The following is a 12,077-nucleotide window of genomic DNA, read 5'->3' on the forward strand; positions in this document are numbered from 1 at the left end:
GAGAGGTAAGGCCGATCCAGATGAATTGATTGATTCAATGACAGTCACCCATTCGCGATTTCCAGGCTGTATAGATCTGGCACGGCTAGATTGATCTGAGCCAGTGATAACTTTGGCAGTTGATATCACACCCATTTGAAAGCCAGTCTCATCGAAGTTATAGATATCTTGATCAACCACACCATATTGTTGAATAATATCTCGCACACGTTGAAACCATTCATGGATGATCTTTGGATCTTCACATTGAGCCTGTTGATAATCATATTTGCGGTTATATTTTGATTGAAGTTCCTCATGGCGTTTAATAAATCATTGTACCCAGTTCCTGCCAATAGTGGTTGGTATAGATGCTGATTTTGATCGCTCAGCTAGTAGTAGATTGGCCATCTTCTGTACAGTGGCAGCATGAGGTGGCATACCACGTTTATCCATGGATAATATCCATTCCACAAGGGTAGATTCTTCAATAGATGTGAGTTTTTGGCAATTTGGTGCTGAATTTGCACGCGAAGCGCGGCCGCGAAGACGGGCAGTCAAGGTAGATTTTGACACATCATATGCTTTAGCAGCAGCTCTAATACTAGAAAATTGACCATTTTGATAGGCTCTAGTTTGCCAGAAGAAATCTGCCTTCTTTAGAGCTATCTTGATCACTTTGCGGTGCTGACATCTTGATTTGAATTTGTTGACTATATCGCGTCGCGTGTCGGGTGGCCCGCTCGGTGGTTGATTACGTTAACCGTGCCGGTACATGATTGACCAGATTCTACTGCTATAACATGCACATGATAATAATAATAGTAGTAATAATATCATTATTCGGCCTCGCCGATCCTAAAAGGAGCTAATGGTGGCAAAAAGTTCACCCGGCAGAGAGGAAACGGGAAGGGAGGGGAAAAGGAAAAAAAAAGGATAAATCACATGACAAGAGTGGGATTCGAACCCACGCCCCCTTACGAAGATCAGGAAACTTGCGAACCGCAAGTATTAAGGTTTAGATACCTTAACCTGACGCCTTGGACCAACTCGGCCATCTTGCCTGTGTTGATGTGTAGTGGCCCATATATAATTTTTTGAATGAAGGCACAAGGAATAACCGCAGGCTAGGTAAGAGGCCGCAATTGTATTTATTATTAGATATATCTATTGGCTGTCTATTAGCTAGAATGCAACAGAAAGATTATTTTGTACTGTATATGGAAACTATTGGGTATGTACTGGTCGTCGTCGATTTCAGGTATAAATACTCTGTTGGGTGGGCAGACGTTAGCTATATATACCTCGTCATGGTCCAGTGAATAATCCAACAGATCCAACCTACCTCTGTCCACTGATTCACGGCCAACCCCGGCTCTGCCATATTTACGTCCTTCAAGAAATCAAGCGGCATCCAGACGAGATGCCCCCTGATCTGGTCGAGTTTCTCCCGCACCTCGCTCACGGGCAGCGAGGCCGGATCGTGGAGATGCCCCTGCCTGGCGACGTTGGACCGCGGCGTGAAGGAATCGTATTCCGCCCACGTCCTGATGTTGTCATCTGGATCAGCGCGGAACAGAAATCGGTAGATCTCTGTGTTCGTGGTCGCCTGTCGGGTCCAGGTGTCCCAGAGCTCGTCGCCCAGAGGGTCCTTGACGATCTCGTTCTCAGGGTCTTGGAGGAAGGTATCTTCTGCGCTGTCATCGGGCGGCTGGGTGTTTGGGTCGTTGGAAGCATCGGTGTCTTGGGCCGGAAGTAGACCGAGGTGCTCCCGCCAGAGTTTGCGTCGGAGCGTGGTGACAAGTCGTCCTGCTTTGTAGGGGTTGCCGTCCATCGCGCTGTCGATGAGGTCTCGATCTTCCATGACGATGGAAAGCTCACTGTCATGGGAACCTAGTTGTGACTGTTCCAGGTTTAGAAGAAGAAGAAGAAACCAGCGTAAGTGGATTTTATCGTGACATACCCTGTCATTGATATTCGCGCTCCCGCAGATGACGATTCTGTCATCCACGATACACACTTTCGCGTGGACGTACAGCTCCTCCTGCACGAAGTTTTCTTTCTCCTGTTCAGGGTCACCCTCCCAAGGCTCCTCAGTGCCTTTACCACCGTTGAGCATGGCGTCCTGTGAGATCGTGTCCCTGCTTGTCACCTTGTCTTGCAGACCAGCTTGCTCTCGCCGTGCTTCGAACCTTCGCAACTGACCAATACGTCGCTGCTCCGAATCATCTTTAATGCTGTAGCTCTTTTCGTGCCTATCAGCATCCTTCCCAATTGCAGGATGTATTCCTTCGCCCATGATCCGCTCTGCCCCAGCACGCTGAATGTCCTGGTATGGCACGCCCGATTTCATCTCCTGATCGATCAAAGCTGGTGTCTTGTTGATGCGGTCATAGACACGGAGGTTAAACAAGAATACATATTCTGGTTTAATGGTCAGCTTCTCAGGTCAAGAATACAAGATAAGGACGTCATTTTCTTTTCTACCTACTTCTGGGATCCGCACCCTCAGCAGCGATCTGGCCGAAGATCGAATTTTCACCACGACAAATCGACTTGTACTGGTAGTCCATAATCGCTCGGGTGCCAGTGGCCGCATCCTGGCGGAGGTCCCCAGCAAACCCAGGGATGGCCGGAATAACAATGATTACTCGGAACCTCCTTCCCTCCTTGTCTGCCCGGACGCAGGCATCGACAATGGCACGGCCAATCTGATTGTGAATCGGGGACTGACCATCTCCAGTAGCCGTAACTGTATATCATGGTTAGGAGGCAGTCCACATCTGAGGATGAAGAGATGTATTTACTGAAGAATTGGCTCTCGATGTAGACGAAATGTTCAGCATTGCGGATGATATCCGCATGGGCGTTCTGAATGCTATGCTCAACTAGAATCCCGCTACTCCAGTCGCTACTGCTACGCACAACTTGTGCATACACCGAGCCTTGCATTCCTCGAGGCTTGGTGCTTAACGGCGAAACTGGATGCTGAACGTACTCCCCGCATGGGTACATTGGCCGTTGCACAGAGATGATGTCTTCATTTTCGCCTGTACGACCCTCGAGCATGAGCCAATTGATGTGTTCGACGCGCTTATACTTATCCCGTTTCACGAGGTTCCACCGGAGGACGAAGTGTTCTGCGATGTCGTAGACACAGTCTCCGATCACGGCAAGGGAGACATCGTGCCATGGCATTCTGCCATGTTCGGCCTTGCTGAGTTCGTTGTTCTGCCAGTCTTCAACGCTTTTGAAATCCATGATGCGGTTGTTGTTAAAGTCCTGTCCTGGGAATATTTCATTCTGTACACCAGATGGGTGTACGTCTGCCAGGGCATGCTGGTGTGTGTCCCATCTTCCGAAACATAAGTCGAGACCGCCAATGAAGGCTATCGCATAGTCAATGACGATGATTTTTTCGTGGTGTGCCTTCAAACACGTAAAAATTTAGTTTATCAAATTCCAGACCGTGGAAGGATATCAAGCTTACCCAGTAAAACGTCATGTCTCCGGCATTTTCAAAGATATTATGGTCAGGATGCCGGAGTACTTGGATATTATCATGGCCTGGTTTTCCTCCTGGAATAAGACTGTTCAGGACATGTTTTGTATGGGCCGAATTGCATGCAAGCGCTTGCGTGACCTGTGTTCATGACCATGACCGGTCAATTGCTGGAAATGCACGGCAATCAGTGTGCTTTGACCAACCTCTTTATATACGACCACATAGATCTTAACACCAGCTTCCGCTCTTCGTTTTAGCACCTGGTCTATTCTCCATTCCTGGTTGAAGTATGGTGGTCGCCGCAAAAATAGTTCCGGAGACAGCCACCAATCTGCAATATAGATGGTCTCTTTGGCCCGATCAAGCGCCACGGAGACTGCCCAGAAGTAATCACGCCCATCAACGTACAACTTTATCTTGTTCCCCTCACGTTCAGGAGCGAAGGACTGGAAACGGTGAGATTCTGCAATTGCAGTCCTCTTCCTGTCGGCTGCCTGTTCATGGGGCTCATCGTGGCGATGGTTAGGGTTGATGATGTTCTGGAACTTGCCGATCTTATGCTTCAAGTGGATCGCTTCTATTTTCACTTTACGCAGACGGGAAACTGGCACACGAGTCTGAGCTGCGTAGAAGGTTAGTCTGGATCAGAGGATAGACGAAAACGGCGTTTGTTTTCTGAAGTACCTTTCCTTTTCAAAGCATCGCCAATACGCTTGAACTTACGCTCGAGCTTATCCTTGATCTTGGGTGGAATGTGCATTGTTTTTTCTGAAGGATAAAAGAGCGCATCATAGGCAGTTCTAAAGCCCTCCAAAAGCACTTGAAGACGTCAATTTATTTCTGTCTGGCGATGAAAGCTCGTCTGTGACCATTGACCTGATGGCCGCGCTGTAGAGACGCACGGCATGACATCATCGTTGCGACCTGTCGCACCCGCGGCGTCTGAAGCGGAGACCTCCGCCTTTCCTCCAGCTTTCTCGTTCTCCTGGAGCTTCTCGAGAACCAGCCCGCCACCGGCTGTCTGATAGGTTTTCCTTTCTCATCCTGCCAGTGGAAGCTCGCGGGAAGACCCACCGTGGAGGTATGCATACGTTCTAAGACTCATTGTTGTTATCCACCATTTCTGTTGCAGCACAAGCTTGTTCCCATACCCTAGGAGTGGGCATCTGAAGCACCCTACAGATACTGTAAGACTTGGCTGTGAGATTGTACGCTTTCATCGCTGCATTGTTCACTGCCTTTATCCGATTTTTGAGGCCCCACATTCTGGCAACATCAACGGCATTTCCATCCGGGCCACAACAAACCAAACGACCAAGACTGTCGGGTCAATGAAACAGAGCAACAGCAATGAAATCTGCTCGAAATATTTACAGGGAAGAGGTAGATTTTACCGCTCTTGCCCTCCAGTCCCCTGATTTTGCGAAATAGTGAGTACCCCATGCAGCGACTTATTCCTTATGGCACGACTTTCTAACCTCATAAAGCGTCAGGCAAAATGGACAACTGGACTTCAGCAATCCAAGTGCAGTCCGGTACGACCGAGCCCCTCAACACATGTGGACATTTATTTGCTCACAGGTGTGAAAAGGCAACTTACTATAAGCCTCCTACAACGAGACTTTGGCCTGAAAGTGGACCTGCCAGAGGACAGACTATGCCCGCCGGTACGATCTTCCTCTGTTTCTAAGCTCAAGGAAAATCTGAACTCACTCTTTGCAGGTGCCAAACAGGTGTGCCCTTCGTGAATACTAATACGGACTATATGCCTCGGGAGAAGCCTAACATATTCAACAGACTTAACTATATCCTTTGGTTGCAAGACCTTATAGATACCACGGGAACCAAATATAGCGATCAGTATGATCCTGGTCGAGAAGTTGTTGGCCTTGATATGTAAGTGCTTCAAAGTCCTTATTTTCTTTTTGCTAACTTCTATAGAGGAACCGGCTGCTGCAGTATATACCCACTCCTGGGATGTGCTTCGCAACCACGATGGAAATTCGTGGCAACAGGTAAGCAGACTTGTTATTTACCGATGAGATATACTTCTTATTAAAAGAAAAGATACTCACAAATGTGGAAACAGATATCGATGACAAAAACATCCAATTCGCACAGAACAACGTATTGAAAAATGGTCTTGAATCGCGGATCAGAGTGATCAAGACCGAGCCTAGTGATCCTCTAATCCCATTAGACACTAAGATTTCTCTTGAAAGGTATGGAGTAGCAAAAAGTACAATGTCGCAGAGTTCGTTAGGCTAAGCAGAAGCATAGACTGGATTTTACTATGTGCAATCCACCATTTTACGAATCCCAGGATGAAATGGTTGCGTCGGCAGAAGCGAAGGCAAGGCCTCCGTTTTCAGTATGTATCGCACTTCAGACCAAGTAATCTTTTGGCAATGAAACTCACAGATATACAGGCATGCACAGGCGCAGAGGTAGAGATGGTCACCCCAGGCGGCGAAATTGCCTTCGTGTCCCGGATGATCGAGGAGAGCCTCCAACTCCAGACCAGGGTCCAATGGTTTACGACCATGTTGGGAAAGCTCAGCAGCGTCTCTGTGATAGTAGAGAAGCTGATAGAGCGCAAAAACAACAATTACGCTGTGACGGAGTTCGTCCAAGGGACGAAAACAAGACGATGGGCCGTGGCGTGGTCATGGGGGGATTTACGCCCAACAACGGTATGTTTCCTATCTGACACCTTCCAGCCAAGCAGGTGACAATAGTAAAGCCGTACTAACGAAGATCAACAGGACGTGGCTCGCGGTATATCCGGATTCCCGAAACACTTGCTCCCATTCCCCTCGGAAGTCTCATTCCACATCTCCAACGCGTCAATTGACGCAATCGGCCACAAGATCGACGCTGAGTTGCACTCGCTTCCAATAAAATGGGTGTGGCATCATGCCATGGCTACGGGTGTCGGATTCGCAATGGAAAATGTCTGGTCTCGTCAGGCGCGTAGGAAGAGACAGCAACAGCAAAAGGGGAATACCGATGCCGAAAAGGAGAAAATAAGTGAGGATAGCGCGGCTCTGGGGTTCAAGATTCAGCTGAAGCAGAAGGCTGTGGAGAAAGATGTGGAGGTTCTGATAAGGTGGTTGAAGGGAACGGATTCGGTGCTGTTCGAGAGTTTCTGCGGGATGCTAAAGAGGAAGGTAGAGGAGAGATGAGTCTTTAAGAAACATAATGTACGGGATAGTAACCTCTAGCCTTATACCTAGCTGGTATGACCACCCTGACCAGTCGCTTACGGCCTATACATAAACGAGCAGATCCAGAGGCTCTACACATATAGCAAGAACCCCGCAACTCCTACCCTCTCATTCTACCCTATCACTCACACAAAACCTGACGCAGAACTAGCGATGATATATTTAGAAGACAGAAGACAGACAGAGATCAGAAAAAGAAAATCAGATGTACCATATCTATCCACACCTAAAGCCACGGGCTATGTTATGTTCAAGCAGTTCGTCCTTATCCTCTCGCTAAGACCCGCTAACCTCTGAAGCCAACTCCTTCAACCGATCCCATCCCTCAGTGTCTTCCCAGAACTCTTTGCCCTTGCCCATGATGCCTCGCACGGCGCTCCGGGCCTTGAACCTCCAGTCTTTTGCGACAAGCTCGCCCTCACCCTCTGGCATCCCGTCCTGCCCTTCCTTCTCCATGGGCCCGTACTTCGCATATCCATCCCGAACCAGACGTTCCGTCGCGCGCACGACGTCCATCCACTTCTTCTCGTCGCCCATCTGGAATGCGCCCTGCGTCGAGATGGCGACGACGGCGCGCCACGCCTTCTCGTGGGCCTCGAAAGCCTTGGAAGGCCGCTGTCGGAATTGCTCGATACGGGCAACGAGAAGCCAGAGAGGAGCAGTGTGTGTGATCAACGGCACAATGCAGTCATCGAAGAGGGAGATCAGTTGTCCGGGGATCGTACCGCTGCGGAGATGGCGCTCGTGAGAGGCATCTCCTTCAGTGGCGGTGGAAGTGAAAAGATCCTCGTATTGATAGTTCGTGACCACGAAGTCGACCAGCATCGTGAGAATCGGGATGTCAATGCATTTCTCGCCCTTCTTAGGGCCAAGAATTTCGATGACCCGTCTCTGAGCGTAGATGATGTCTTTGAAGGGAGTGTACGGCGCGGGAATTGAAGCGCCCACTGTAAGGAGATTGTCCCATATGCGGTGGTCGGTGTGCTTGAGGCGTGCGGCGCGGTGGAGAGCTGCAAGTGCATCACGTTTGTGCTTGTAAGGATCTTCTTCTGGCTTTGTCTCGGAATCTGAGTCCTCGTCGTCCGCTTTAGAAGAAGGAATGGCTTCCGAGGTAATATGGGTAGGTTTAGAGGATGAAATTCGAAGCAGAGCGGCGGCAAGGTTGCTCCATGCTTCAGCGTCTGATTCCTCGAGCTGGATAGTGCGAGTGAATGACTCGATAGCGTCTTCCCACTTCTCAAGCTCGAGCTGCACACAGCCAAGAGCGAACCATGCACCGTGGTTGAGACGGTTTATCCGCAGACTCCTGCGGTACGCCTCTTCGGCCTTCTCGAGATTCGGTGGTTTCGTAGTCAGATAATGACGGGCAAGAGAACGCTGAGCACGGGCATATCGGTTGTTCGAGACTTCCCAAGCGCGTTCATACATCGCTGGGTCCTTGTCGATATCACCGAGGATGCAGAACAGTCTCGGAGCGTTTGCAGGAAGAGGCGAAAGCTCTGGACCTTCAAATTTCTCATTCTCATCCTCAACATCTTTGTTTGTGGGTTCGTATAGCTGTCTCCGGACAATCAACTTGGCTTTATCTTCCCTGTCGGTGGCAGCGTAGCACAGAGCAACTTCGGCCCACATCTGGAGGCGCTCGTAGATTTCGAGAGCTGTTCGCAATCCTCCTAGGTTGGCCCATCGAGAAGCCAATTCTGCTTCGAGACTCCAGCGCGTGGAGAAGTTTAACGTCCATATATACTCCAACCTTTCAGCCGCTGGTGCTGATTCGGACTGTTCTGGTTTAGGGAGGAAAGTGGTAGGCTGGTCAGCGGTTTCGGAGGAATCAGCTGATGCAGTATCAGCTATAACTTGGTCAACAAGGGCTTGCATCTGCAGAACGCCTCTCTCCACCGTCCGAGACTTGTACCCTTCAATGCGACTTCGAACCAACAGGGCCTGGGTATAGATCTGCCAATTGGAGCTGCCACCCTCAAGCACACGGGTGGCATATGGGAGAGTTTCTTCTCGCGTCAACCCATGCTCGGGAGAGGTGTTGGTGATTGCTGATGCGAGAGCAAGAAGAATGCTGGAGTCGAGAGGGTTGAGCATTGGCTGATTTGAGGGGTCAATAGACGCTAAAGCAGGCGGTAGAGAGGATTCATCCTGGATAGTCATCGACTTTTCCATCTTCTGCTGATCGTCTTCCTTGGCGAACGCGATAGACTCAAGAAGGGTATCATCATTGAGATCCAGATTCTTTGGTGCCAGTGGCTTCGCCTTACTATCACCTTCTCCCGTAGTAGTTGCACTTTCTCCTGATGCGTCCTGGTCAGCACTTCTCGCCAAAACCACCAACTGGCTGATATCCCGCTCCTGGAACTTGGTCCTCTTCCCAAGCTTTCCTGTCAACGCAAACTCAAACCCTCTCTCCGTGGCAGCCTGCTCAAGGTCCGCCCTAGCTTTGGCATCGAAGTCATGATGCGTGTGTATCGCTGCACGTTCAAGCAGGAATCTCGCTCTTTCCTCCGCTGTGGAAGTCGGGGAGGCCTCCTGGCCGCCAAGAAGAGCCTTCGCAAGCTCTTCCAGGTCACTGTAGACGATATCTTGCAGAGTCCCAGTAACTTCAGACAGCATCTTCTGGTGAAGAAAGTTGATTCTCATCCTTGCAGTCCTCGCCACCAGCGGACCATCTGCACATAGGACACCCGCATCCACCAGTAATGCCTTAGCAACACAGAAAAGCTCAACGTTTGGAGTCAGTTGATATGCTGCCTCTCCATCGACTGATAAGTCTCGGATCATCTTGTTCCGGAGGGCGTTGAGGTCTTTTGCATCCTTCCTCAATGTCGAGGGGATAACGACCTCGGCAGAGTTGAAAGCCAGCGGCGGTCCTGTGACATTGGATTGCAAGAAGACAAAGAGCGCTGCAAGTCCAATATGCAGCAGCTGCGAGCGCAGCTGAGTAGGTGTCAATTCATAGTGCTGAGTCAGAAATAAAGACTTCGTTCTCTCAGTCACAAAGTCGGTATAAGATGTCCCGCCACTCCCCACGCGAGCAAGCGCCTCGTTGTCCTGAACATCATGGCCAAAGACTTCCTTTGCCAGTGGGAGCTGGAGAACCGATAGCGATCCTGCAGCAGTGAGACGGACGGGATCATACCGCCCCCTGAGCGACGAGTCGTCATATAAGGTATCCAAAGTCTCGGGGAGCGCAGAGCTCGTAGTTTCCGCCATCTTTTAAACTAAATCCTCAATCAGAAGAGAAAAAAAAGTATCTGAAAAGTGAATATCACAAAGTTCAAGCAGCAAGAAATGAGACGTTTGTTTATGACGACATATATGCGGGACGTCTTGATAAATGGCGCCAAATTTTTCGACGCTGGTTTCTTTCTTGTCTCTTCAGCAACGCGGGGTATGATCAGTCGAAAGACTAATGGATTGGATTCATAGACACATCGCACACGCGAGCGAGAGAAATAAATACAGGAGGAAGCTCTCTGTTTCCGTGTAGGGAAAGCCAGCAGAGAAGTGCTGACGATAGCGCGTTGCACCCCGCTGACAATTCCTTTATCGATACCAGAAATTTCAAAATGTGGTGGGGTTGGTCTTTCCGTGTGGCATTAGAGCCTACGCGCGGTGGCGACTCTTCGGACTCCCGCAACCGCTGTTATCGACACGCACCTCGGCCCGCCGGCCACGGCTGCTATTATTAATTACGGTACCAGTAGAAGAGCGGCAAAATCCAAGCCATGATTATCCACAGCGTTGTTTACTAGATTCTAGATCATTGTCTTTAATCCAACTGAATCTTAGGATAGCCAGATCCGAAGCAAAAATCGTTACATATGGAGGTATATACACTAATCTACACTTAGAGCAAAGTCGGACGTCGGTTCATATATAGCTCAACTTTCGATTTTGTACCTCAGATTCCGCAGTTTTCGATTTGAAAAACGCCATGTGATAATTTTTTTTTTGATTAAATTTCTTGAGAATATGATATTGCACATCCAAACTCAAATGTCAAAGGTCACCTCTTGTAGGAAGCAGGGATTTTCGCCCGGCCCGACTATTAATCTGAAGCGAGGAACTCGACTTCCTCGCACAACCCGAGGATCTTCGAACCCCGTGCAATATAGATCGATATATTCCACCCATAGCCTATTAAGCCTATAAGATCACTTATTCTCGTAAGGTATCAATATTTCCAATATTCCTGGAAACCCCTGAAACCTATGTTTCATTGACAGCCCGCAGCGCATCGTGCACAAAGTGCTGTCCATCGAGTTAGTACGACAACGCTGGATTCCCCGAGTCGAAGCCGTTCAAAGCCTCACGATCACCTTTGACCCACCCATACCCGTTCCATCTAAATGGGTTTCCATCGACATTAGTGTACTTGAAGTCTTCCCAGCGCGGCTTTTCGAGCACCTTCGCACCATGTAACGAACTTCCCGGCCAGAGGCCAGAAACCTCTGCCACAGGCTCCTCATCCTCTGATCTGGCAGGGAAGATTGTCTTATACCAGCTAGAACATTCCTCCGAGTAGACGGTGCGTTTGAAGAAGTTGTGACAATACCTTGTGAAGTTGTCAACGGCCTCTGGGCGAGGAGCCATGGTGCGGATGTTCCCAGTCTGCATTTTTGCCATGCACTGCGCTGCGTACTCGACATATCGCTCTATCAGGATGACCAGACTGCCGTTCCCCACGGCGGAATTGGGACCCATGCACATGAAGAAATTGGGAAAGTCCGCTGCAGTCATGCTGAGATAGGTTGCGTGGCGACGCTGGGATTGCCGTTGCTCCTCCAGGGTGACACCTTTGCGGCTGCGGATGGGGAAGCGGCCCATGAAGCTTGTGTCAAACCCAGTGGCGCAGACAATAACATCAACAGGGCGATGCTCTTCGCCGCTGGTGGTGGTGCCAGTAGCAGTGACTTTAGAGATCCTGGTGTTGAAGACACTCACATTATCTGCGGTCAGGGCCTCCAGATAGCCAGGACCCGGTGTCAGGCGTTTGCTGAATGGCGGGAAAGGAGGAATGATACGGTTAGCCATATCAGGCCTCTTTGCTAACCTAGCCTTCATAATATCCTCGTAAATAGGACGGACGGTGTTTTGCAGAGCTGAACCCTGTGAGTCAGCGAAAAAATACCCTGTGTATCCTCCTCTAGGGCCTTGCGATACTGCAAGTAGGCTTCCGGGTTCCGCTTCCACTCTTCAATTTCTTCCGCCGTGTATTCGAAATTACTGTCCTCACCACCGAGGCGTTTCCTCACAAAGTTCTGGCCGAAGGTTGGAACTATCCATGTGCGGCCACGGATATAATGGTCAAGATGGGAGACATCAGGTTATTATTATTATTATTATTATTAATC

At 49.5% G+C, this 12,077-nt stretch overlaps 4 protein-coding genes and 1 non-coding gene across 5 annotated transcripts in view; 1 reads left to right on the forward strand and 4 right to left on the reverse strand.

The window, feature by feature from the left end:
* Positions 1-925: 925 nt before the first annotated feature.
* VTN00DRAFT_t23 lies at positions 926-1,043 on the reverse strand. The gene has a single exon. It is a non-coding gene; the product is annotated as a tRNA-Leu (tRNA).
* Positions 1,044-1,236: 193 nt separating this feature from the next.
* Positions 1,237-4,589, reverse strand: VTN00DRAFT_2005 (uncharacterized protein; the record flags this gene model as incomplete). The annotated part of the gene is made up of 10 exons (XM_069428176.1): positions 1,237-1,251; positions 1,325-1,882; positions 1,943-2,403; positions 2,471-2,731; positions 2,787-3,408; positions 3,470-3,622; positions 3,688-4,106; positions 4,169-4,303; positions 4,361-4,501; positions 4,559-4,589. The coding sequence occupies 10 exons, from the start codon at positions 4,587-4,589 to the stop codon at positions 1,237-1,239; spliced, it is 2,796 nt and encodes a 931-aa protein (XP_069292707.1).
* A 245-nt stretch (positions 4,590-4,834) lies between these two features.
* On the forward strand, positions 4,835-6,669 carry VTN00DRAFT_2006 (uncharacterized protein; the record flags this gene model as incomplete). Its single annotated transcript, XM_069428177.1, has 10 exons — positions 4,835-4,914; positions 4,972-5,019; positions 5,076-5,151; positions 5,207-5,217; positions 5,282-5,380; positions 5,426-5,499; positions 5,574-5,706; positions 5,765-5,855; positions 5,914-6,177; positions 6,250-6,669. The coding sequence occupies 10 exons, from the start codon at positions 4,835-4,837 to the stop codon at positions 6,667-6,669; spliced, it is 1,296 nt and encodes a 431-aa protein (XP_069292708.1).
* A 318-nt stretch (positions 6,670-6,987) lies between these two features.
* Positions 6,988-9,933, reverse strand: VTN00DRAFT_2007 (uncharacterized protein; the record flags this gene model as incomplete). The annotated part of the gene is made up of 1 exon (XM_069428178.1): positions 6,988-9,933. One exon carries the CDS (start codon positions 9,931-9,933, stop codon positions 6,988-6,990), a length of 2,946 nt encoding a protein of 981 aa, XP_069292709.1.
* A 1,053-nt stretch (positions 9,934-10,986) lies between these two features.
* Positions 10,987-12,077, reverse strand: part of VTN00DRAFT_2008 (uncharacterized protein) — a gene marked incomplete at both ends in the record, with an annotated part of 2,942 nt that continues 1,851 nt past the window's right edge. Inside the window, one exon of the mRNA XM_069428179.1 lies at positions 10,987-11,832. Within this exon, the coding sequence (XP_069292710.1) occupies positions 10,987-11,832 (846 nt within the window). The remainder of the gene's footprint in view (positions 11,833-12,077) is intronic.

Source organism: Thermoascus crustaceus (assembly GCF_041956765.1).
Source record: "Thermoascus crustaceus strain CBS 181.67 unplaced genomic scaffold VTN00scaffold_1, whole genome shotgun sequence".
Lineage (NCBI taxonomy): Eukaryota > Fungi > Ascomycota > Eurotiomycetes > Eurotiales > Thermoascaceae > Thermoascus > Thermoascus crustaceus.